Here is a 26998-nt window from a genome sequence, read left to right as displayed (position 1 = left end):
CGATGCAGTGAGCGCTTGGTGTAATGAGGCGATTATACTGGGCCTCTTGTCCCCGGCAACCCCGCAAACCCCTTTCTATTCGCCTGTTCTCTGAGCCAAGCATCCGGTCTACTTGAGGCTATAAGGGACATGGGGACCAGGATGTAGTTTGGATTGGAATGTGAGATCTAGGAAGTTGGCCTTGTTTTACCTCATAGTGCAGCGAATCACGCTGATGTCAGAGCTGCTAAAAAGCATTTGTCACATGTTGTTACTCGGTGGCAGGGTGGTTTCTGGGGAGCAGTAGAACATCATTTACACCATGAGTGGACTGCGGGCCTTAAAATACCTACTTATTTATTTAATTACAGATGAAAAGCTGTCAGTTTCATGTCACTTCTTTGCAAACCTGCTACTGAGACGCTGTTGTTTGCCTGCATCTTTCACACTCAAGATCGCTTTGAAGAACCCTCCAATATTGTGGCGGGCTTAATTTGGACCTCTTGCTGCGATTGTCAAGGCTTTCTTTAATTCTTTGCAGTTGTTTTTTGGTCTCCACAGGGCCAGAATAAAGATGTCTTGAATATTTCTAATCCCCAAATGGTTGGTCATGACCCTAAGATAATTGTTATCACTGTCATCTGCACCAGTTGGGAGCCCTGAGCAGTCATGTCCTTGCAGCCAGTCATCTGGGAGCCATGTGTTGGTGAAGGAGCGAGAGGGATCAAGATGTGGAAGGAGGAGGAGAAAGGAAGAGTGAGGGCAGTAGTGGGGTAGAGTCTGTCCTGACTACTGGATACAATAACCCAGGCTTTGTGAAAATAACAATTCTCCACCACCCATCCATCCATCTCGTCTCCTCTAAAGGGAAATGTGTGTTAGAATAACAGATTTTGGGCTGGTTTTGTAGAGCAGATCGCAGCTGGCGTGTGGCCCACATTCCTCTGCCATGACATCCGCACAGTCGGCAGCCGCACGGCGCTATTTTTAGAGCAGCTAGTGTTGCATAGACAGAAATGCATGTATATGCAGATGTGTGTGAATCCACATGTATTCATGAGCTTTACGTGAGTTTGTTAATACCTTAGTAGTGATGGACGCGCAGCAACATTTTGACCTATTGTAGCTTTGTTACCGTGGTATTTATACCAACAATATATTGAACTAGTAACTAATAGTAACTGATGAATGAAAACTGAAGCATGAAAAACCAAATATTAGCAGTTTTATCTGCAGTTTAATCAGTGGTTTCTCTTGTACAGTAAGCGCTGGCACATATGAGCTGCAGAGCTGACGTTTGTGTGGCTTGGCTTTCTGTCACACTTTTACACACAGACCCACAGCACAACACACACAGGCTCTGTGAAGTTCTTAAAGGCACAGTGTGCCTTTTTTTAATGCTATTAAAAGCAGTTTCATGCACATTCTTAGTAAGTATTTAACAAAATGATGGGTAAGAAGTTTCATTACACGGGTGGTTTTACTCTCAGGACTGGTGTTTATGTCGTGTGAAATGAAGCCATTGTTTGAGCAGGATGTTCTAGTATGGGAGTTCAACGTGGTCTCAGAGGAAATTTGTATTTCTGTCATTCATTTCCGCTGAATAGATGAATGGCCAGATCAGATTCTCATGGTAATAATGCAATTTTTTTTTTTGTCTTTTTTTTTTTTTTTTTTGTCTCAAAGTTTTTGTCAATATCATCCTCCGTGCCTCTGTCTCTCTCTTCCTTTGTATCTAATACTACATTCAGGATCTTTTCCCAGCATCCACTGTTACATAAAGCCAATGCAATCCACTTGTTTCTTCATCAACCATCAGGGTTATTGGATTTGCCTGCTTTGCAGAGAGGAATGTTTGAACAAGGCGGAGGTTATGAGGTGGAACCAGCCCCACTTTTCATCCAGTTAGATGAACAGATACAGACACAGTGATAGATTTAATCCTGCTCAGACTCCTGACGTCTTATCGTTGGCGCAGGGCAGCAAGCTTTTCAACATTTTCTCAATACCTAGAACAGTTTTCAAAATTCTCTTTCATGATTGTTTTTTTTTTTTTTTAATAGTAAAACTCACTGAGATGAGCTGTAATGTGGGTATTTATTCACTGGGTCTTTTCTTGCTCTATTGTGCATATTTCCAATAATCTTACTTTAATCTTACAACAGAAATGACTCATTGAGAAAGTAATAAACAGAAGCTGTAGCTGGAAATGACATTATATTTTTGAAGCATTAAAGCCTTGTTATGCTCCAGAAAAATGTCAGGAAAAGAATTTAAATGTTACAAGAAACCACAGTGATCTTTTCTTCGCATTAGATTCCAATTTTTCTGCAGAACTCTTGGGTAAAGTGTCTTAAAAAGCCCTGTGGGAACTATATAATGCGAGTGAACTTCCTAGCAATGTGCTGTACATGTCGGATTTATTGCAGAGTGAGCATGTTACGGAGTGAGAGAGACGGAGTGTGCGACGAAATGATCTTGTATAGCATACTTTGCGAGCACAGTATACATATGGATGCCTTAAAATGTGTCCGTCTGTCTGTGTGTTTGTGTGGGTTTTGCAGGTCAGATTACCTGTGCATTCAAATGGAGTTGGGGGTGGGGTTGTGAGCTGACAGTAGACACACAGTATTCCTGATGCCTTTCTTGGCCACACACACACACACACAAAAAGTCCCAGCGCTCATTAGTGGGATTCCACTAGCCTGATGGGAGCTGGTTGGGGTGTAGATGTGTGTGTCAGTGCCAGGTAGTGCTCTGCTGGCATTGCTCTGTCTAAGAGCTGCCTCTAAAGAGCTCTGGCAATCCCTCAAATAAAAACACACACACACACACACACACACACACACACACACACACACACACACACACACACACACACACACACACACACACACACACACACACACAGGGAGGAGCTCGCTTTTGTGACAGAAAATCCAGTGAAAGAAAACAAACACTTTGGCCTAAAATGGATGGCAAACCGCTTCTCGGGTCAGACAAATAGTTAACCTGCAGTTGAGCAGAGGTTGTGAAAACCCATTTAAATGGGCTCCTGAAGTATGAAGAACTATTGGTGAGGTTTAAAGTCATAGCAGCTGTAATAGAGCGGAGCTCACGCTTTTTCCCTCAGCTGATGAAAAGCCAGTCAGCATCCCCCCCCCACCCTTTTTTTTCCCCAGACCTTGTTGCTATGTGTACACAGCTCAGGAAATATCTGTGGCACGCAGCCAACAAATGGGAGGAAACCAGAGAGAAAGTGAGAGAGAAAGAAATGCAGATGAACTTTAAGGTCAGTTGTTGGAGGGGAGAAATTGTTAGCTGGTTTTCACTCTCAGTACGGCTTTGTGTCTGTCTGTGTGTGTGTGTGTGTGTGTGTGTGTCAGGTAGAGATATGGATACCTTGGACGCTGTATATGTAAGAGTGTTTGTAACCCTGGAATATACAGTCAATGCTGTGTGTGTCAGTGTATGTTTGGCCTCATGCCACACCACGATAGAACAAGTGCCAGTGAGCTGTCTAGGTAATTGGTGCTTACCTGGCAGGCTTTTACACACACACACACACACACACACACACACACACACACACACACACACACACACACACACACACACACACACACGCGCACACACACACGCACACACAGAATGGATTAGATGACATTAACTACAGGAGAAAATAGCGTAATTGAATACTTGCACGACCTGTCTCGCGAGTGTGTGGACGTGTGGGTGCATGCACGCGCGGTCATGTGTGACAGTGTAATGAGGGACTGCACGCTACACGCAAAACACACCCTATCAACCTCTGTCAGAGGCTGCAAAGCATCGGTGCACCGAACGGTCTGCTCGCTTAGGTGTGTGTGTGTGCGTGTGTGCGTGCGTGCGTGCGTGCACCAGCATGTGTACTCCTGCAGGCAGATGTGGCTGTCACCCATCAGCTCCATCATGTGCAGACACCCAGCTTTTAATCTTGTCCCCCTGCCACCCCCACCCCCCCTCCCCCGAAACAACACTCTGCAAAAGCTTATTTTTATCTGCTGAAGAGACGAAAAAAAAAGAACCCCACACACACACACACACACACACACATGATACACACACACGATACACAAGCAGACTTTTCAGACATGTCAATATTGTCAAAAAATATTAAGAGTTGAGAAATGAATCAAGTGAGTGAATGAGGGCATACCAGTTTTTTTTTTTCTTTTCTTTTTTTTTTTGGGTTACAGAAAGTTTTCAGCTACATGGAGACAGTAAACCATATCCACTGATGTCTCAGTAATTCTTCACTTGCAGTCTCGTCTTCAATGACCCACCTGTGGCTTTTAAGTAATCCACTAACACCATTTTGGACTCTTAGATTAGACTAAACAGTGAGTGAGTGACCAGGCAGAGTCATTGCATGAAGCAGATCTGAGTTTATACCCAAAACAATGAACTGTAACTTGCTGTGTTTTATTTAATTTTTTCACAAAATATATGTATTGTAACAGTCTCAAAATTTACTTAAAAGTTTCAAACGCACACATACATTTAGACACACCTTGTTTTGTTGCCGCTATAATTATCAGGAGGTTGTGTGGACTGATCGGAAGACGTATCTTATCCATCATAACCGCTCTGCCGTGTGTGTGTGATTGTGTGCGAGTTTCCACGGGAGGGGATCGGCCTCACCTAAAGAGAGAAGACATTTATGAGCGGCAGTCATTTCAGTCGCATTTTATTCATGGGCTGTGGGAGGATGCATAATATTAGGATGAGATTAACTTTCTCTCTTTCACACACTCACACAGAAATACACACAGGCTTAGTTTCTGTGTTACCCCAACCACAGTCATCTCATTTTTGTTTTTTTGGTTTTTTTTTTTTTTTGAGAGCAAGAGAGAGAGAGAGAGAGCACTTATGCACTCTTAATGGAATGCTGTGACTGTTATCTTGTCATTACAGCAGCGATAAAACGTCTTGATGTAATTATTTTTGTGTGAGGTGGAGATATTTTTTTTAATTATTTTATTTATTTTCTGTGTAATACCCCCAGCCGGTGCTGATGTCACTGCGATGTCTGCCAGCCACTTAACCGAGCCAACTCAAATGATCTGAGTCAACTGGATGATCAGAACGCGCTCCCACACAGGTTGCCTTCAACGTCGGCCTCTTACATTACATTTGACTTAGACAGAAGGAAATGCACTCGCTGGGATGAGTCAACAGGATTAAGAACATGTTTTTAATTCAGATCATTAGCATACATTAGCTTTTTTTTCTGCACAAAGACATAAAGTGTTTTCTTTTCTCAAACCTTACAGCTGAAACTGACTCGCCTTATGGCATGACTAGAGAAAAGCTATTTCCAGTTTCCATTATTTATTAATACCTCTTTGTTGTTGCGCATGTCCTAATCTCATTTCCTTTAGTCATTAGCGTTGTTCGACATCAAACACAGCCGCCAGAGCAATGAGTGTAGGGGAGCGAGGTGGGAGAGAAGCATAGTTATTGCTGTTGGACACTCTCTAAAGACCCCTTTAACAATGCTTGTTGCAGTGGAATATTTTTCTATTCAATTTTATTTCTAGTAAGCTGTTAAAACTCTCAGTATGAGCAGTGTAGTATTTTGAATAAACTGCAGCTTTGATGGTGGGGGATGGGGTGGGGTGGGGTGGGGGTGGGGTGTCTTGGAAAAGGATGTGTTGTGCGTATGTGTGTGTGACTTCTGGTGACCTCTTCCACAATAACGTCCTATGTCTCAGTCTCGCTGGGAGAGATTAGCAACACATGAACTTGCAGTCCCATGATGCTTTTTTCATTTGCTTCCTACCTATTCATCACCATAACACTCTCCTATCATTGCATTGTGCCGAGAAGCCGTCCTCCGTGCATTGTTATGCTAATGTGTTGCCCTATGTCTAATGCTATGTTATGCTAATGTTGTGTCATGCTAATGTCACGATATAGCGAGAAATGAAGGGGAGGGAGGCGACCGGAACAATATGTATGGAGGTTCCCCATTATAATAAAACTTTGTCTGTCCTAACTTTTCATGCATTTCCAACATTTTGTGTTTCCCATATTTTATTGTTATTTTGACAGACAAATACCCAATATAAAAATCACCCACTGAATTCCACATTCCTCAGACTATTAAAATAAATACCAGCCAGCTGCAGTTATTGGTGGTGGTTTATCTTGATGCTAACAAATATTTTTGTTTGTTTTTAGAGTTTCCATAGTTCATAAAACAATACAGAGTAACACTGTGGCATAACTGGCTAAAGAGGGTTAAAATTTACAGACGGTGCTGGCATTAGCTTGTAAGGTTTTGTTTTGTCTTGGCCTGTAAGCATTTCCTGACCCTGACCTCGACTCACACTTTTATGGCCAGGCTGTTGTCTGACAATGGAAACAAAGGAAAACACAGCATAAACAATCGTCCAACTTGCAAAGCTACCATTGCTATTAATGGCCTGTTGATTGTCTCTGTCTGCTGGGTTTTCAATGAATAATGTGAGAATTCAGACCCGTTTATCGGAAATGTTTTTTTTCCCCACAAGCACAGAAGAATGGTTATTAAAAAGAAATGCACAGTCTCTCTCTCTGTGTGATAATTTTGTGTTGATCCATTCTCTCTCTGTTGGATGTTTCCACAGGATGACAGTGATGGGATCCCGTGGTCGGAGGAGCGGGTGATGCGGAAGGTGCTTTACCTCTCCCTAAAGGAGTTTAGGAGTGCACAGAAACGGCAGCTGGATGGCGATGGAACCACAAACTCCAATGGTGAGTTCATGTCCACATCCTGTCTGTGAGGGAGCTGTTCCACTATGACATCATCTCTCCACCTCTTTGTGTTTCACAGGGTCAGATGTTATGCCAGATGTGTGCTTTTGTCACTGTCCAGTTTACCATCCCATCCCTTACTTGGAAATCTATATTTAGCTGAAATAAGGACTTTGTAAAGAGGTGGAATGAAATGAAATGAATCCCTTACAGTGTGTTGTGAACAGCCCTGCAGAGGCTATCTTCAAAGGCAAGAGTCTGACTGTTGAAAACTCACTTCATTTACAAAAAATTGCCACACTAGCATTTTGGGGAGTAAATGTCAGAGCTGCAAGTTTTGTCTGGCGTAGCTCTTCAGTCCTTTAATTGCAAGCGACAGTTTTATTAGTCTGTTTGTGAGTGAAAACTGAGCAAGTTTTCTTTGTTAAACGGAACCTGGTCTTACTTAAAATGGAGGGAGAACAAATGATCAAGGACTTGTTTGCCTTTTGTTGTGGGTCAGTGGTCAGCGAGCTGCAGTCTTGGTTCAGTGTCACATCCTCAGAGGAACCCCGAGGCTGAAAAGCATTTCCCACTTGTTTTCAAATGTTGTTTATGCTTCAAACAGAGGGACTCTGATGAGGTCTTCCACAGTGCCACACACAAGAAAAAAAACAGATGTACAAGTGTTGTTAATCTTTTCTAGCATGGACATTTACACTCACTCTGGGGTCCGGACTCATTAAAACAAGGACTAACAGAAACCCCAACATGAATTAATACTTGGAAGTTGCTTAGTTAGACAGAAATCCAATTCCAGGTGGAAGCCGGCAACAGCAACAGTTCAGGGATTTTGCGGTTGTGCCGTGTAAACCTGAAACAACAGAAGAAGAGTGAGAGCACAGGGGGACGAACAGCTTGTTTTGAACCAAGCTGCCACCATGTCTTTGTTTGACACTGGTGCTCCCACCCATAAAAAGCCCTCAGCCAGCCAACAGTGGAGACTTGAACTTCACACGTGCCTCAGAAGCTATTCTCAGCTGACATTAACACAACCCAGACACCGAAAGAAAGGAAACAGGAGGAAAAAAAAAAAAGCCTCTGAAAGTTCACGCCCAGCCAAGGAAGCCAGCCAGTCATCCAGCTAGGCAGAAAGGGAGACAGGCAGACAGACAGGAGGGAAATCTCTTTTGAAATGTAGCTTATCTTTTGTACCTTTTTTTCCTTCTCCCATTTTTTTTCTTTTATTATATATTTCTTCACACCTTCATTTCTTCTCTGTGTGCCTGTGCTGAGTGCCCCCTCCCCTCCCTGTAGCTAGTGTATCTCTGTGTGTCTGTCTGGCATCTCGTGGGCTGCCACTCCAGAGCTCCTCAGGGCCTTTTAAGCCACCGCGGGTAGCTGACCTTATCGCCTGAATAAAAATGACTCATTAGAAAGCGTCAGCGGCCCGTCACACCGGGGGTAACGACAGCAGCCTGCGCTGACACAAAAGGGAGCCGGGCTGAATAGACGGGCCCTGCTGTTTTAGAGCACCGTGGGTTAGCAAGGCTTTGGAGGCTGTACGAGCGGCACAGTTTCCCGTCTCACGCAGACGATGCGGTGAAACTGTCAGCCATTTTGGAGGATCACACTCAGCGTGCGCTACATCCTGAATGGGCAGCCCCTGCTGTTTTAGAGGACTGTGGGTTATAGAGTCCGGGCTTATGCTGGGGCCAGACATGTGCCACAGTTTTCACTCTCACACAGGCATTACTGTGAAACTATCAGCCATTTTGGAGAGTCAGATCATGCATGTACATAATCATTAAATCTGTCAGAGACGGGGGTTGGAGTAGATGATGGATTAGAGATTACTGCCATATGTAAATAATTAGTCAGTTAATGAATTACTCACTGGCGGAAAATTAATGAAGGGAAATTTTAATAATTGCATAATTGTTAAAGCAAAAGCGCCAAATATTTGCTGGTTTCTGCTTCTCGAATGTGAGATTTTCTGCTTTTCTCTGTTGATTAGACACAATGAGCAATTTTAAGGCATCATTTACTATTAACATATTTTACTATAAAGATATATTTAACTGAGAGGCTCAAATCCAAAGATTTTTACAATCGTAGTAGACTGAGAAAAGCACATTTGAGAAGCTGGTCCCAGGTTATTTTTGCATTTGTGTTTAAAAAACAAAAAAACAAAACTTTAATTATCAGAAAAGCTGACGCTTAATTTCTGTCGATTGACTGTTTTATTAAGCTGCTAATCATTAGGCAAGGTTGTTCTGTTTCAGTGTATTTTGAGATGAGTGTCCACCATCTTGGGGAAAAAGGTATTATCAGACTGAGGGAGGCTGGAGCAATACCTGGCTGTAATCCTTCGGAAAAGCAGCGTTTGTCTCCCTCCCCAGGCATCTGTCTCTCCATCTTTCCCTCCACACATACCTCCATCCATCCATCCATCCATCCTCCTCCTCCTCTCTCCGTCACTGCGTGACAGCACTAGCTATCTGTTTTAGAGGGGGGTGTGGCAGTCCGTCAGTCAGCTGTATGTGTGTCCGAGTGTGTGTGTGTGTGTGTGTGTGTGTGTGTCAGCCTATCCCCCCACCCACCCAGCCTTCTCCCTGCCCATAACCAGCAATCATGCCATCTCCCCAGCCACTTTACCCCTCGCTGTTGGCAGCCGTCCATCTCCGTGTCCATCACACTTCCTGCCCCTCTCACGCTCGCTCCCTGCATTATTTAACAAATGACATTATGCCCTTCTGCGTCCTGGCTTCCGCTCATTCCCCCACTCACCCCTCTCTCTCTCCATCACAGCCATGTTCTGCCTCTTCCTCTCCTTTTCTCACCCCTCTCTCCTGCCTTACGTCTGTCCTTCCGGTTGTCTCCCCCCCCACCCCCCTTCCACCCATGCAGGGTTTCATTACACATCAATAGGACTCTGGTTACTGCCTTTTCCGCAAGCTCCTGTCTCCTCTCTCACTCCCGCCGCTCAATGTCCCCCCCCCCCCCCACAGAAGCCCTTTTCTCACTCCCGTTCCCTCCATCCATCTCTGTCTCCCTCTTTCTCGTCATCTCCTTCTTTTCCGCTTTGTCCTTCCTGTCCCCTGCCTTGTCTGTCTTAACTATCTACAGTATCTGTCACCCAAACCCTCCCTCCCTCTCTTTCCATCGCCACCATCCGTTTCCTTCCCTCTATCCTGTTTCCCACCCTTCCTCTCCAGTTCTCTGAATCGTTGAAGCCGCATCTTCTTTCTGTGCCTCCTTACTTCGCCATCTCCCTCCGATACACTCTTCTGTACTTCTCCCCTCCCCTCCCATCCTTTCCTCCCTCTCCATTTCCCTGAGTGCTATTGATGGAGGAGCTGGCTGTCGGCCAAAAACCTGGAGGGGCTGAAGAGAGGGTTTGCCCATTTCTCCGACTGTCCCCTCTCTTTCTCTTCCTGTCTGTCTACCAGTCTCGAGATCTGCCGTTCCTTCGGGTTTTTATGCATGTTGTCCACTTTGCTTCAGCACCCGCTCTGCTGTCACTGCGCTGTCTGTCTGGATTTCCCATGCTGCTTGCTCCTCGCGTGGCCATAGTGGCAGCCGAGGCGGCTCAAACAGTGTGCGGGCCCTCTATTCTCTCTCAGGTGATCACATCACCTGGCAGAGGAGGAGAGATGAAGGAGTACCAGCAGGGAGATGGATAGAAGGTGGCGTGAAAGGAGATGAATAACAGAATCACAGTCAAAAGAGGAAGAGTTTAGTTATTGAATCAAGCGAGTGAAAGAGATTCTGCATCTATTCTGTCCCCTCGTGCTCTTTTTCCACAGCAACTGAGGCCGTTTTAAAATCCCATCTTTGCCTTTTGATGCTCTAGATTTACAGCCTTGAACTGCAGAAAAAGCAGCTGCCATGTTTCTAACTGCACATTGCTTGTATGCTTTTGTTCTGGCTTGCGGTAAGTGTTGTGGAAGGAAGAACAATATATTTGAGGCTATTTCAAATCCTCCTGTCTGGCAGTCAATTTTAGTATCTGCTACTCTGAAAACTTCCTGGTGTGGATACTGTTGGGAGTTTCCCGAAGACAAAACTACCCATTGTTTCCGTATATGTTATCCCCCAATTTTAATTGTACACAGGAATCGGGGATTGCTTGCACAAAGGGCATGAAGTACAATTTTAATGCTGTTGTTTACAAGAAGGAAAGGGAGATTAAAGTCTTGCTCGTCAATGACAGGGAAGTTAAAAGGCCGATTATTACCACGTATCTGCTAACCTCAAGACTAACAAGCATTTTATCATAGCTGTATTCACAGCCCTTATACTGTTCCACAAAGTATGTCAGTGCACTCATTTTCACATTACACCTGTGTTTGTAAGTACAGACAAGAATCTATACGGGCACACTCTCCCGCAATAATGGTGTTTCCTATGGCGTGACTGCTCTGCTATAGTTCTACTTATTACCGGCGCTCACACTAATAGGCTCCTCTCAGCCCTCTGATATGCCATGTTACGCTATGTACCTCCGCTCTCTGGAGAGTTTGAGGTGAACATAGCTAGGCGATGGGCTTAGTTAAGCACGCATAAATCTGATTAGAAGCCCCCCCCCCCCCCCCCCCCCCCCATGAGAAGCTATTGAGTTAGGGCACTAGCATGGTCCTCTGCTACCTCATCACCCCCCCACCCCCCTCCCAGGTTCTGCCCCAGCCTGTTGTCATAGGCCTCCGCCAGGACCAGGACCTTGAGTTTAGGCTCCGGCCCCTGGCTCCCTGCCTGCCACACTCGCCCATCCCCAGGCGATTTCCCTGAGATTCCCCGATCTGCCCCTCACACGAGCACTCATGTGCATCCAGCATATGTCAGACAACTCTTTGGAGGAATATTGGGGAGTAGATGGAGGGAGGGAGTGGAGCGGAGAAGAGTAGCAGAGGGGGTGATGAAATGGGCCTGCGCCTGTTTGTTTGCGTTCTGTGGGGACATCATGCGTCAGTCATTTTGTGAGCACAATTAAAGTTAATGAGCTACTTCGCTTTTTGCTCTGGTGCAGGTTTCACTGACAAAATGATATTGTCCAAGTTGTGACTGAATTCTATGCACAGCCTCCACTTTGCAGTATTTTACCTAATTATCATTTTTAATCAGTTTCCCCCAGTTTCTCTTTTAAACATATTTTTCATTGTCACATATTAATTAAGTGCTGAAAAATGTCTCAATGTGTCTTAATCTTTGGAATTTATCTTAAATAAAATTAAGGGAATCTTTTAGAAATGCAGATTACCGTAATTGAATTTTCCATTGCCATATGATTTTTTTTTTCTTTTTCTTTTTATGGAATAGTAGTTTTTGAAAGGGGAAAGTTTAAAGGACTTTGAGTGAAACTCTTGATTGATTAAAGGAATATGGATATCAGTCTTTCGTGCCAGCAGATACATTGTAAGGAAGTGATTCATCCATTCATCCATGGCCCATAGACTTAGTGGCTCTGCAAAGGCAACATAAAGCATTGCCAAAAGTGCAATGGCCTTACTCATCACGCTGCCGCTTGTTAACTCTCTGACCACAGCGATGTATCTGATGACTGTACCTCCGCTTTCAGGTACTGACCTGCCCTGCGTGTGAGAAAAACCAACAGCCTATGTGTCTATGCAATAATGAGAGTGTATGACTGTGTGTGTGTGTGTGTGTGTGTGTGTGTGTGTGTGCTCACTCAGCCCAAAGCACATTTATAAATCTCAGTTAAATCATATGTTTGAAAACTTCTTTTACCTGCTCCACAATTGCTCATCTTCATTCCTGTCTCCTACACTGTCATTTGATCTTACAACTCCCCTCCCTGTCTCATCTCTCTCACATGACACGATGCCTGGGCTTGTTTAACAGTAGCGTCCCCGCTAACAGGGTATCATTCAAGTTGCCAGTTATCCTAACCCGTGCTCCACTGTCGTTATTATCTTAATTTATTTTTCTTTTGACACCCACTATTAGGAGTTTGCGCTGCACTTTGAGTGACACGTCCCCGTAAAGCATCAACCAAATGGAATTTTGCGGGGTGTGCTGCAAAGGCAACAACTACCTCATCCAATGAGAGAGTGGAATAATAGTGGGATGGTGTTGGTGAAAGAAAAGATTTATGACAGCAGCACTCTTGGTTAAGCAAACCATGGACTTGAATGTTGAGTGAGTTATTTGCTTTTGGAAAGTGAACGTGAATAATTTAACATCCTGCCATACCAAAGTCCAGTCAGGCGTGAAAACTTGTCAAAACAGGTCAAAGCAGGTACAATGTGATGAACCCCTGTGAATGTCAAATCTTGATAGAATCGGTATAAATGTTCAGTTTTGCAAAGTGATATTTCACCAGCATAGTTTGAAACATGCGACTGCCCCTGTGTCTTCTTCTTCTCCTCCCTTTTCTCCTTCTCTTTCTCCTTCAATAAGTCTGAAAAGCTTTGAACCCAATCCCCAGATGTTTCCCCCGATAAGTTTGCTCATTCACGCTCTATTGTTCAATCAGACAGGCCTGTATGACACATTCCAAGAACTGCAAGAACTGCCCATGAGGAAATCAAGCCTTGTGATATCTATTTAATTTGGTTGTCTCCCTTAATTACCATTGACTTCCACTCCTCTGTTTGACCTAATTTGAATTCTCGGTGCCTGTTGTTGCTTTTGATTTGAGAATCTGTCTAGGGGCTTATTTTGTTTGTCTAAGTTGCTTGCTAAATATTTCATTAGGGCCTCTGTCAATTGGGCTGACTAAGAATGTCAAGTCCGGCAATATCTGTTCACTTTGCTCGCTGCCTCGGGCTTGTTTTTTTTTTTTGTTGTTGTTATTCTTTGTCAAAGGGCATGCATCATGTATGTCAGCTGCAGTTGCATTTAACAAGGGAAAATGGGGACAGAGAAATGAATAAGTAACTTTCCTGTCGCTCCAAAATTAGCCGCCATGATGCTGCAATAGTTTGTCATTCAGTCACACTGACTGGTGAGACACCGTGTCAGTATTTTAGCATTGCATGTTTTCACTCAGTGCACTTCTATTTTCCAGTCTAGATGTGTGAATAATTTGTATTCTCTCTGAATTTATCCCGTTCACTCTGTCTTTCTGTCTTCTTCCATATTCTCTGCACTCTACTCTGTCGGATAAAGCAGAGCTACTATAATCTTATCAAAAGAAATGCATCTACTCTGCCTTCAGCCCTCTCCACTGCATCAAATCAAAGACCAAAACAGAGGGCTTTATTAACACTGTCAGATGAAAACATTGTTTACTCCCCAAAGACTTGAGCTATATTTTAAACAATATTAAGCCCCAGGAATGGCTTAGTGACAAAGGATCATGCCAGATATCTGGAGGTGGAAGCTTTCACAACGAGTGATCCGTAAAATATATGTTGGCCAGACTCTAACCCCTTTGGTTCTTTGTGTTTTCAGGTTCCCTAGCCAATGGGCAGCTGAATGGCTCGGGATCAAAGGGCAGCCACAAAGACGATGGGTCCTTGCGCTCTCAGGGTCTGGATGGGAGCAGTGAGTACTGTGAGGACAGTCCTGCAAAGAAGAGGTGAGGCTGTGTGTGTGTGTGTGCGTGTGTGCGCAAGGTTCCTAATCCTGTTTACTTTCTAGAGCCCTGATTCTTGCATTGGTGTAGAATTGTGCGCCTGCTGGTGTCTGTGTGTGTGAATTCATGCCGAAGGCTGCGGCTGCTGTTGCTGATACCGGGAGTGTGAATGTGTCAGGTTTAGAGTGTGATGAGAAACCTTGTGCACGTTTTACAAACGGTACGTGCAGCTTGGTTGTGATGAATTCTTTGAGGTTTCTGGGTTAACAAGCCGCCCCACGTACGAAGCTCTCTCTACACACACACATGCTTTATCTTCCTCTTTTTCTTCTCTCTCTCTCTCTCTGTAATTCACCCTCTTTGTCTCCCCGTGCCTCCCATGCATCCTCTGCACCAAAATCCCCAGTGTGCGGTAAAATGTTTGGAGAAGAGAAGAGCAAGTTGCCCATTGGTTCTGTGATAGAAAACGACAGTCAACAAAGAAGTGTAAATGGTACAACCCTTTAAAGAGCACTGAGGTCCTTTAATGAGCACACCCCCTCATCTTATAACACAAATGCTGTTTCAGTCATTTATAATGAGCCACTTAAAGGAGTGTTGCCATGCATTTCTAAATGAATTATTTAAAAAATTGAAGTTGTTGCAGAGTACAATAAGCTGCTAATTTCCACCCGGCGTAATTTTTTTTATGAAGTCATTTATATCACGAGTGAATTATTGAAACAGATTTTGTCTGTGAAAAATAGCAATTTTCACTGAAATTGGTCCAGAACACTGCTCTCTCTTAGACAAATGTTCTTGGAAAATGGAATAAAGGATCTTTGGAAAATGTGACGCTTCTAATGCATTCAGCATGAAGCAGGTTTTGAAATCACAAGCTGGAAAATATGATTTACAAATACTTATGCTCTATAGAGTGAGCAGATTAAAATAACTGGTGTGTGTCTCAAAGCTTATGCTTTTTTTTTTCCTCTGCTTCAACACCACACACACACACACACACACACACACATAATATAGTACACAATGCACTATTCCCAGCAGCCATAAACCTCTTCTTTTTTAATTTTTTATTCTGAAGCAGCAGGCTACTGTAGGTGGCAGGTGTGTGTGTTTGTGAGCGTGGGTGCATGCATGTGTGCTTGTGTGTGTTGTTTTGTTCTCACACACATTGACAGGGCATCAAAGCGTCAGTGTAAAGCTAGGGGGCGGAGTCTGGGAGGCCGGACAGCAGCAGATGTCCCTCTGTAATGAGTGGCCCATACAGGCTCCATTCACGGCGTGTCAAGCACCTGCCTAAGTCCTCCTAGCTGTCATTCGATACTGTAACCTCCAAATCTGAGCTCGGTCATTACGAGCTTTCATCTACCTGGCTTTGAAACAGAAGGCCACTAGAACAACTGATATCAGGGGCCCGTTCCTGAGACTCAGAAGGTAGATCCTGTAGACATTTGAATTTGTCGGAACCGTGTAACCTTGAAGATGAAATAATTGATGTAATTGTATCAGAGAGGAAAAAGGAAAATGTGCTTTTTTTCCTGCTAGTAGTAGGAAAAAAAGTAGTTGATCTTAAAGTCAGACTGGATAAATGCAGATACATGCACAGAAAGAGGATAATTGTAGTGGGAACTGCCTAACAACAGAGAGTGTTGAACTGAAACAGAGTGACCCCTGTGGCTTATAATATAGTGAAGCATAAACACTAGTCTACTTTTTACCAACTAAAGAAGAAGAAAAGAAGACAGAGTAAGATATGACAAGGACGATCTCACACTTTTCTTCTCTCTTCCTCTGATGGTCTAGTGCTGTGTGTTGAATGGAGTTCAGTTAGAGGCCAACCTGCTCTGTGGTTTTCATCAGTTCACAACACACTCACTCACTCTCACACACACACACACACACACACACACACACACACACACACACACACACACACACACACACACATACTGTATATACACAAGCACACAGCAGGACTGAGTGAAGAAAGGCTCTCTATCTGATGTTAATGAAACACAACCCTAGCCAGTGCTTGGCGATGCCTCATGCCCTCTTAAAACGCTGATTTTGTGTGTGTGTGCTTTATGTGTGAGGGATGACTCCAGTGCCCCTGGCATGGGTTCCCCGCACTGTTCCTGAACAGGACTAACGGAGATGATGCCAGGAGCTCTTACACCTGGCACTGGCCAAAACAGAAGGGAGGAGCAGTGGCGTAAGCTGGCTCCAATGTTTGAGTGCAGAAAAAAAGTTTCACACTGTGGAGAGAGGATGAAGGGATCGAGAGCAGACAGAGAGGGGAAGACTGGGAGGAGCAGCAGAGAGAGGGAGAGAGAGAGAGAGAGAGAGAGAGAGAGAGAGAGAGGAAGGGAGGCAGGGAGGCAGAGACAGAAGGACAGGTGCAAGTGATTTTTGGCAGGAAGCGACCCCCTTTAGAAGTCTTTGAGATCAACTCTGTGTTTGCCTTCCCATGCTCCTGAGATTGGTGGAAAGACTGGCAGCACATCCCTTCAAACATGCCAGCTCATTGTAGCCCTTTCCTACCAGCATGACCATATTCTCCATATGGGGTTCCCATGCCAAGAGTAGGCCCTACACACACACACACACACACACACACACACACACACACACACACACACACACACACACACACACACTTAGATTCCCAACCTAGCACAGTCTCATCTTGTCTGCCATGGTTTACTGACCTAGTTATATTCCTGCACTTCTCTTCATCTCCTACATTTGATGCAGGTTGATATAAAGACCGTCTGTGTATTAACCGGTTACTCAAGTGTCAAACACTGTTCACCACAGCACGTCATCTTTCCCCACTCGTTTTGCAGCTGAGTGGAATATTTTTGTGTCGCCCTTGAAGGAAGTCTTGAGTTCAGTCGTAAAACATGCTGCAGTTACAGAAGCGTCTTCGCTGACTCAGCATCTTGTAAATCTTTGAAAGTCCTAAATGAAAAAACAAAATCATTGGTATTTCAGTGTCGTATCCCTCCTCTCACAGATAGAATCTACACATGACTTCAGTGTGGTTTTCCTTTAAATGATCAGGAAATCTTTGTGGATTAATTATACATACAGTGGAGAATGTAGATATGGAATTTTGGTTTTTAAGTTGTGTCAAACATTAACTCTGTTTGACACTTTGTAGCCTCACAATGTGGGAAAAGAAGTCTTGAATGCTCAGTCTGTTGTGATGAAACCAGAACCAGAGGACGAATCTCACTTCAGTTCATCTAATTAATGCTTACAAGAGGTTTTCATGGCGTCGCCCTGGCAACCCAGCAAGTTGATCTGTCTGTGTGTGTGTGTGTGTGTGTGTGTGTGTGTGTGTGTGTGTTTTAAAATAGTGAATACAAACTTATGAAGCACTGCCAAAGTGTAGGTAGAGTGTGTGTGGATCAGAAGTTGAGTGCTCCTCTCGGGGACTTCTTAACTTAATTTCTGCATTCTCTCTCTCTCTCCCCTCTCTCTCTTTCTCTGTCTGTCTCTCTTTCTCTGGCCCTCCTTTCTTTCTCTCTTTTTTTTTCTCTCTCTCTCTTTACTGAACCCCACTTTTGGCTCTCTTTGAATCTGTTCTCTCTGTTGTCTCAGCCAAGACACACACTCAAACACTCAGCTGCTGCCGCTTGTTTTGTTTCGACTTAATGAATGCCAAGTGTGTACACACTCACAGACACAGACTCAGACACACACACACACACACACACACACACACACACACACACACACACTTGTCTTGTCTAGCGTAACCAATGGCTCTTGTCAGTAATGCATAATCACCATTTCCATTTATGAGGGATTATATGCATGTGTGCGCAGGTCTGCACGCACACACTGCAAGTGTGTGTTAACAGAAGACCATAATGTGTCTATTGATTTGCTGTAGGAACCTATATGCAGTGCAACACCTAGCTGTACTGCTAACACCTAATGGTTAAGTGAATACAAAGTGGAGTGCTCACATACACAAGCTCAAAGACATCCATGGGCCTTAGATTGAGTTTATTATAAAGCGGGACAGATAATCCGGTGAGCCTTCAGCCAGTCGAACAGACCAGCAGCTTGGGTTGTGCAGTCAAATGGAGGCTCTGTTTGGGACGCCACTAAATACTGTGTCTGTGCTTATTCCAGTGCAGTGTAAATGGTCTCTCTCTCTCTGTCAGTCTGACTCAGCCCTGCATGTCAGTGTGTCAGTCTCCAAAATCTCCTCTAAACTCTCCTCTCATTGTCGCTGCCTCGCTGCGGCTTTACGAAAGCCTTCTGCTCGGCTGGAATGGAAGAGTGAAGGAGTATTAACCATCCATCACCATGTGTAATGTCACTCAGCGCACAAACTCACTCCCATAATCACTGCCAAATACAAGTGTTTAGCATTGTGATTGTAGCACAGATTAGCCGTGTTACAACAGGTTTACTTCATGGCATAATACAAAAAGAAATTCGAAATGCTTCAAGGGATTTACTGTACGCTGGTATTTTTGTATCTGGTGTGTTTGGGGCTGCCATCCTAAAGTCAGAAAGGACTTTTTATAGTGTGTATCTGTTTTTAGCTGTAAGAATATCTGGTAGCCAAGGTCATGTCAAATTTTATCTGTGCAGCCCAGTGGTTCTCAAATTTTTTCTGGCATGCCCCCCACCCCCCTCCAGAAGCTGAAAAAAAGTTCATGCTCCTCACCCTGCAGTTTTTAACTGTCAATAACAACAGAGGAAGCCATTAATAAAAAAGGATCCATCTTGACTTTTAGTGAAATGAAGGTCAGCTTGATAGCATCAACAAACTCTTGTTTGTTGATTTCCTTATCATAAATCATATTTATTCAAGTTAGTTTCACTCCATATTTTTCCACTGGTCATCCAGGCCTCCCCCTGCAATGGCTCAATGCCCACCCTTCAGTTTGAGAAGTACTGGTATAGCTTCTCCACTGCAGTGTGCAGTGACCCATTTCAGAGGTCAGTCTTGTCACCTCAACCTGGGAATCTTCAGTAAATTGAAGCTAGCAGATGAGAGATTGATCAGTAAGGAGCAATCTCTCTCCGTGTGTGTGTGTGTGGGTGGGTGTGTGAGTGGGTGTGGGTGTGGGGGTTTCAGAAGTGTAGAAGAGTGTAGGTCACACGTGTACCACAGTTTCCTTTGAATATGTCGGCTCAGTTCTGATAGCTGCTCCACGGGATACTTCCAACAGGAAGACGCAAAATTAACAGAATAATCCGAATAGTAAATGTTTCCTATTCAATGAATCTACCTTTTTTATTTTATCTGAGCCACTGTGCTCTGTTTGTGCCTGATCCTTGTGTTTGCAGCCTCAAGGCCTCATGTGAGTCCACTCAAGGTCTCTGAAGGTCTGCATATGGGACTCGGGCTTAATTAGACTGATTGCTAAGCACAAATAGTACCGACCCTGATGTTTATTGACCCAACCTGGCTGTGGTCAGCCACTCCCATGGGAGATTTAAGGTGGACTGCAAGGTCAGGGGTCATAGGGTTTGAGTTCCACATGCATGGTGTAAGGGTTGGGGGGGTTTGGCAAACAGCCCTGAGCAGTGGACCACGACTGCTTAAAAAAAAGCCTAAATTTAAGTGCAGTATTTTATCTTTTCTTTTTGGCCATGAGGGAGATGGAAGAGGATCAAGGAGAACTGTGCAGCTCTTTTTTCTTTTCTTTTATTGCGATGTAATTCATCACAAATTCAGAACCTCTTGCTACTTTTGGCTTTTTGCAGTTATTTTGGTGGCATTTAGCTCAAGTGCAGTATCACCATTGTACATTAGCATTTTTAAAGTGACAATGGGGACAATGGGGGACCTCCATCTGACCTAATATAACATTTATATATTCACAGGAATACAAGTAAGCTTGATCTATTGTCAAGATGTCTTCTCTCTCCACATCTGCCTATCAGGCCATCTCCCCTCTCATGACTTCATTCAAAAAAAAACAAAACAAAAAAACAAAAAAACGGCCGATTGAAAAGCCAAGGTTATATTAGAATATGCGCTCAGGCCTGCTGTGTCTTTTATCTCAAGTGAATATCAGCCTTGTTGTGGCTGCTTGAAGCATATAGCTGCCACAGCTATCACACCTCTGAATAACACTGAATCACATTTGTCTTGATAAGGCTTGTCATAGTGAACTACTGTGTATACTTTTTGGTCCAGTATGGTGACTAATAACTGGGCTACTATGTGCATATTTGTCCTCTTAGTGGCCTTGACTCACTGAGTAGTGATTGTGTTTATTTGTGTTAAGTGTGCACATGTTCAGTGTGTATGCGACCGGGGTCTACACAGGGGCTGTTTGCATATGTGAAGGTCACAGGGTCAGCGGGTCAGTTCGCTGCTGTGCCATCCCTCTCCTAAATGCACGGAGACAGAAAAGCAATAAACGCATTGAGTAAAGTGAGCGTTCGCTTACGAGTGTTTACACTGAGCACACAGCAGCCCTGTGAGGGTTTGTGTTGGGAAATTGGCTCTGTACAAAAGAGTTTTTGCAAGCTCAGGTTGAATGTATCATCCTGCACTTTCAACCCTGCTCTATACAGTGTAAGAAGTAACATCTGTAAAGGCCAGCTGATGAATTTTCTTCATTTCCCACACAGGCTTGGAGCTTTTTTTAATTTGATTTGTGTCAAATGAAAAGGTTACAGTTGAGGTTCCTGCCATATGCAATACAAGAAAAGTTTTTATTCCCGCTAAAACATAGTAACCTTGGAGCTTGGTCTCTTTCACATACTCGCTTTAGCCCACGTGGTGTCAATTACAGTGTGATCATTGCTTTCAACATTACATTTTGAAGACTGAAAGATCTTATGGGCTTAAGAAATTGTGCAAACACACAGTTTCTACTCACTCATTTATGTGCTGATGGATTTGATCTGAGCAGGCTGCCAGATACACGCACAGGCAGAAATAAATATAGACAGATGAGTAGGTAGAGACACTGATTAAACACATACACATTTTGTTGAAGAATAATCTTTGCACATAAACTTTCGCTCTTATCTACATAAACACGTACATTTCGGTTGCTCTGATGTGGACAAGACACACAAGCACATGTACCAAAAAAAAAAAAAAAACAACAAAAAAAAAAACAAAACAAAAAAACACACACTCGCACTCACAGAGCCAGCTGCAGTGAGGTAGTCTTTTATAAAGACCATGTGGGCCATCTGGAGCCAATTAATACACTCCCTAAGGTACAGACTCTGGATCAGTGCTGTTCTCCTCACACAATAACCTTTACCACTTGAAGGAACACAAAATCTGACTTGAGCGCAGCCTCGTGCCAACATCCATCAAACCTTGGACACACCGTGGACGTGCTCTGGGCTCAGCTTGATTCACGTGTGCCGTATTTCTGCAAAATACTGAAAAATGGTAGCCAGACATTTAAGCATCTGACAGGATCACTTAGACTGGTATTGATGTGTTTGCCAAACTGATGAAACAGTTCGGACAGCAACGCTCAAATATGTTTTGTGTGTTATATATATGTCTGCATGTTGTATCTATTTGTATCATTTCCTGTATGTCAGTTAAATGCAAAGAATAATTATTTGGCTTTTTTAATCATTTTTGCTCTGGCCTTATACACTCTCATACTTCCCCACCAAAGCTTTTTTGTTTTTTTTAGTTTTGTTTTGTTTTTTGCTATCTTTGTGTCTTGTTATTCGCCTCGCTGTCTGTCTGTCCTTCTCTCATTCTCTCTCTAGTGGGTTATTTGGAGGTTTGGAACAGATTCAATTAAGATACACAGTCGCTTTCCAATTAACGGTGCATTTTTGTCATGGCTGCCGACTGCTTGCATCCGAAGAGCGTCGCGGTATTTAGAGTGCAGGGAGCTTTTAAAGTCAGAGGCTGACACATTTGCACAAAATCAACACAGGGCCCACTAGCTCATGTTCCACTCACCAGCCTTATCCAAATATCAGGTTTCAGTGGTACAGCAGAGGTCTGAAACCAAACCACACAGTGACTGCCACACATAACAGCCAAGGCTCCTCTGTGAATGACCCAGGCGTCGTCTCCAGGGGACATAGTGTACAGTATGTGACCCTGGGGCCACAGATACACATGTCATTAAAAGCCCTCTCATATTTATTGTGTCATTTGACCCAGTTATTCATTAAAGCATTAGTTCTGATGCTATATTTAGTAAAAGATGGAAAACCTCTAGGTAAAAATAGAATCTGGCTTCACATTTAATTAAAACCTGAGTATAAGGCTCCAGGTCTAACTTAGGAATCAGAAACAGGTTTGGTATGTGGTCTTGGTTACTTGTGTCAAGATAGATTTCACCCATTAATCCCAATGCCAAATACGAAGCAGAAATGTTTTCCCAAGCTTGAGCAATTAAAACATCTATTACACGCTACTGAGTTCAAGTCTCAACAGTGTTTATGTCTCTTAGCTGTCTCTCCTGCTGTTCTAAATTATATATTGCTTGTACCAGCATGTATTGGACTCTATTCATCAATATTTCATATACGTAAAGAATTGAAAGATGCTGATATGCTGAGGCAGCAGCTTATTCAATAAATCAAACATGCACGGGAGGCGGCTTTTTCAACAATCAGTCCTCCCTAATTGGCATTTAAAGAATTTTTCCTTTGCGTCTATTATAAGTATTTTATGCACAAATGGGTTGATGTGCTGTTTAATAAATCAGCTGTTGTCAGCTGTACACACAAACATGCTTAGTCATCTAGTTTCCTGCACCCTGCCGATGTGCTTGGGCTGACAGTAAACTGGTTTAAAGAGCCAGCTGAGGTTGGAGGTTTCTATTTGTGATGCTCCTCTCCTACACTGAGGGTTATTGAGTTATTGACTGAGGGTTAAAGAGAAATTCTGTTCTTACTGCCTTCCCTCTACTGACACGGGCCAGAGATATGGGGCAGTTACTAATCAACATCCCTGGAGCTGGTGCAGAGTGTGGGCCGTGTCTTGCTCAGTGACACTTCAGCAGGGTGGATGCTTACGAACACCCTCGTAGGATAAATCAAGATGACCGCGTGGAGGAGTCCTGCCATCGCAGCAGTTCCCATGGCAACGGTCGTCACTGGAAAGGTGTTGATAAGATGGAGACTGAAGGACAGAGCTAGAAGTCACGCTGTCTTTGATTGACAGGGTCCGTGTGCACGTGTGTGCATCTACACAATGCATTTTCCTGGCTGTAGCTCATCTTTCTCTCATCCCAGTCCCTCTGTCTTTTCATCAGCAGCTCCACCATTTTTTTCATCATACTTCCTTTTATATGTTAGAGGTAAATCAGAAGTGGCCCTTTATCCTCTTCCTTTCTTCTTCTCCTCTTTGCCTTCCTTTCCCAGGCTTGCTGGCTGACAGGATTGTCACATTTTCTCACTCTGTCTCTCTCAGAGATAATCAATGCTCCAGCAGCTACGGTGGCATGTGTAATATTAGACATTAGAGCAGCCCTTTGAAGGGTACATGGCTGGGGGGTAGCAGGAAGGGATGGAGGGAGGAAGGCATGGATGAAAGGTGGATTAGAAAGGGATGAATGGGGACATCCTGTTGTAATCTCTTTGCTTTTTCTGCCGCTGTTGGATCTCAGTTTCCTCTCTTCCCTCCCTGTGTCTCTGCGGCTCTCCTCTCATTCTCCTTCAATCAGGGCAATCAGTCTAATTTTAACTTACATAAGCCTCACTTTCCCACCGTGGCACTGTACCAATAAGTATTCTATAGCTCAATACGCATGGGAACATAGTGTACCCTGGCTTACACACACACACACACACACACACACACACACACACACACACACACACTGGGCAGACGGAGGGCTCATGTTACCCTCAGCCTATAATGCAGTGGCAGCACTTACAAAAACAGTCATGTCATTGCAAATTGTTCCCATGCTGATTTCTCAATATTTACCTGGTCCTTGGGACTCTGAAGTGTCTGTGTGTGCTTTGTGTGTGTGTGCGTTTCTGCTGAACTCGTGCCTTTCTCATGCACGCTGCATCTGTTGCAGTTAAAGTCGTGGCACATTATTGATATATTGGCAGAACTTAAGGGATGAATTGTTTGAATTTGTTAAATAAGCGACACCATTATTGTTTCCTGCTCTAATTTCCTTGCACCCCTAATAAGGACAACAAAACTAACTCTGTTTCCAGAGAAGAGAGGTGTCTTCTTTAAAATAATTACTTTTATTCATCTGTTCCCCTGCATCTACACTCCCTGCCAAACTATTACATCATCACTGAAGCAGATCTGTTTTTATTACATTTTTTTATTGGCCATGTCTGTGCCGGTAGCATACCATTAAAAGAAGGGGGGTAATAAGATGACAAGTGAAAATGAATAATGTAAACAGATTTTAGTCCAATTACTAGAGAATTACCTGTACCTAGAAATGCATCTTCAGTGTTTGTTTAAGTTTGGGAAAGGCCCCCCAGCATATCTCCCATGTTAGTTAATAGGTAACAGATAAGGGAGGATTCTCCCTGGAAAACCTGAGGCTCTTGACTGTCTAGACAGGATGTAGTAAGCACAGTGCTTTATTAGCTCATCTGTCTCTGTCCTCATTCTTTTGCACAGTTGCTTGTGTTTTATTTCTGTTGTCATACTATTTTTTCTTTTTTGTGTGTGTTTGTGTGTGTCAGTTGTCCCCTCTGTCTCTCTTCCTTTAAGCAGTTCAATAGGATTCTATTCATCTAAGGCTGAAGCAATAAAACTAAGCAGGGTTTGTCTTACCACAGTTTTTTTTATTTATTTTTTTTATTTTTATGAAGAGCCCAGTCTCCCCTCTGCTTACTGTTTAGAACATGTTCACAACACAGTTTATCCCTCCTTCCTCTGTGATAATAAATTACACACAATTTAATTCATAGGAATGGAATAGGTGCCTGTACATTTGAACTCTGTATTGGCATAGCAACAGCTGCACTGCACACCCGTGCATACATGCAGGTGTTTATATATCATATGCAGCATAGAGTGTATATATATATATATATATATATATATATATATATATATATATATATATATATATATATATATAGAGAGAGAGAGAGAGAGAGAGAGAGAGAGAGAGAGAGAGAGAGAGAGAGAGAGAGAGAGAGAGAGAGAGAGAGAGAGAGAGAGAGAGAGAGAGAGAGAGAGAGAGAGAGAGAGAGAGAGAGAGAGAGAGAGAGAGAGAGAGAGAGAGAGAGAGAGAGAGAGAGAGAGAGAGAGAGAGAGAGAGAGAGAGAATGCACTGTGTAGAAATGCCAAACTGGATGTAGTGGCATGTTTGTGGTTAAAATTACACAACTGTGATTCCATTATCTCTCTAGGCGACTTTCCTTCTCTCTCTCTCTGTTTCCTTCCCCTCTCCACTGCTTATCTTCTTATCACACACTACATCTTACCCAGTCTTCACGTCATGCAAACCTCCTAGCTTTAAATTTCCCTTTGCACATCACCTTCCTTGTGGCCCTCTCTGTGTCCCCTCTCTCCATCCCTTCATCTCCCTGTCTGGCTTTGGCCTCACCCCTCTCCTCACTCCTCTGTGCCAGTGCGCCCCGCAACCTCCATCCCTGGCGGTCCTGTAGCCGCAGTGTGTTTTATTACGGTTGTGCGTGCAGAGAGAGAAGGTAAAAGTTTCACGAGGATAGGCTTGACTTGAAGCTGGGCAGGCAAGTGTATGAGTCTGAGTTGTGTGTCTTTGCACGGGTGTGTACGCAGACGTGTTTGTGTGTATCTGTGTGGAGATGTTCAGGCTCTTCAGTCAGGCAACATCTAAAGGCCAGCCTAGCAGACACAATATGGATGTGTGAAATGAAGAGGATATGCTCTACCTCTCACACCTCTCTCGCCCGTTGCGCATGCCTCTCGAGCTGCTTAACACACTTCTCTTCTGTAGCTAGCATTGAATGTGTTTTGATTTGCACTGCTTCATTGGCCACATTTCCTCAGGTTTTGATCATTTTTCTGATGATTTTGCTCCTCTTCTCCATTTGCTGCCCTCTCTTCTCATTCTATGTCCCGTCCTCTCTCTTTAATTTACTACGCTTTATTGTTAGATCCTTCATCTAATCTGGTTTGCAACCGGAACAACTCAGCTTTTCATTGTATTGCTTATTTTTGCCCTCACTGCTTGTTCTTCAGCTCTTTAATTTATGTGCCTCACTGCTCTTTTTTTTTTTCTCTTTCCTTTTATTTTTCAGACCCATCACAGTCTTGCATGAAGTGGCACCTGTCTCCATTGTGTTGTTTTTCTTATTGAATAGAGCCTTATTTGTTCTGTAATACCAGGGGAAAACAGTACCTCCCATGCGTACCTATCTTTTAACTCCGTGTTGACATGTGCAGCTTTATTACACCTTATATTCAGTAAAATGAGGGATTAAACTCTTCATTGTGTTTTGTTTGTACGGAGAGAAAATGCTGTCAGTGATGAGCATGACGGACATTTTTGAAATTTTGTATTCGTACGCACAAAATCAAAGCCGATTAGATTTGTGTAAAGGCAGCTCACTTCTGTGTACAGTTGCTGCTTATAAACTGGCAAGCTGATGGCAGTCATATGATTTTGTTTACAGAGCGTTTGACTGTAAACAAACAGGGCGTGTGCAAGCAGCTGTGTGTTCACTTTTCTCACACCTTGCGCCCGAATGCAACGCTCTGGCAATGTGTGTGCAATCAGCTCTCATTTCCTCACATATCGAGCTTACACCCGTGTCACGGCAGGAAATTGA

At 43.6% G+C, this 26998-nt stretch overlaps 1 protein-coding gene across 2 annotated transcripts in view; it reads left to right on the top strand.

The window, feature by feature from the left end:
- jarid2b (jumonji and AT-rich interaction domain containing 2b) overlaps positions 1-26998 on the top strand; it is a 102977-nt gene that overhangs the window by 44143 nt on the left and 31836 nt on the right. For both annotated transcript variants that reach the window (XM_071499680.1, XM_071499679.1), the window contains exons 2-3: positions 6633-6759; positions 14155-14281. In XM_071499680.1, the coding sequence (XP_071355781.1) occupies positions 6633-6759; positions 14155-14281 (254 nt within the window). The remainder of the gene's footprint in view (positions 1-6632; positions 6760-14154; positions 14282-26998) is intronic.

Source organism: Trachinotus anak, unplaced genomic scaffold (genome assembly GCF_046630095.1).
Source record: "Trachinotus anak isolate AG129_WGS33_773 ecotype Australia unplaced genomic scaffold, CSIRO_AGI_Tana_v1 ptg000016l, whole genome shotgun sequence".
Lineage (NCBI taxonomy): Eukaryota > Metazoa > Chordata > Actinopteri > Carangiformes > Carangidae > Trachinotus > Trachinotus anak.
Note: the sequence above shows the minus strand (reverse complement) of the source record. Positions and strands in the feature narration are given on the sequence as shown.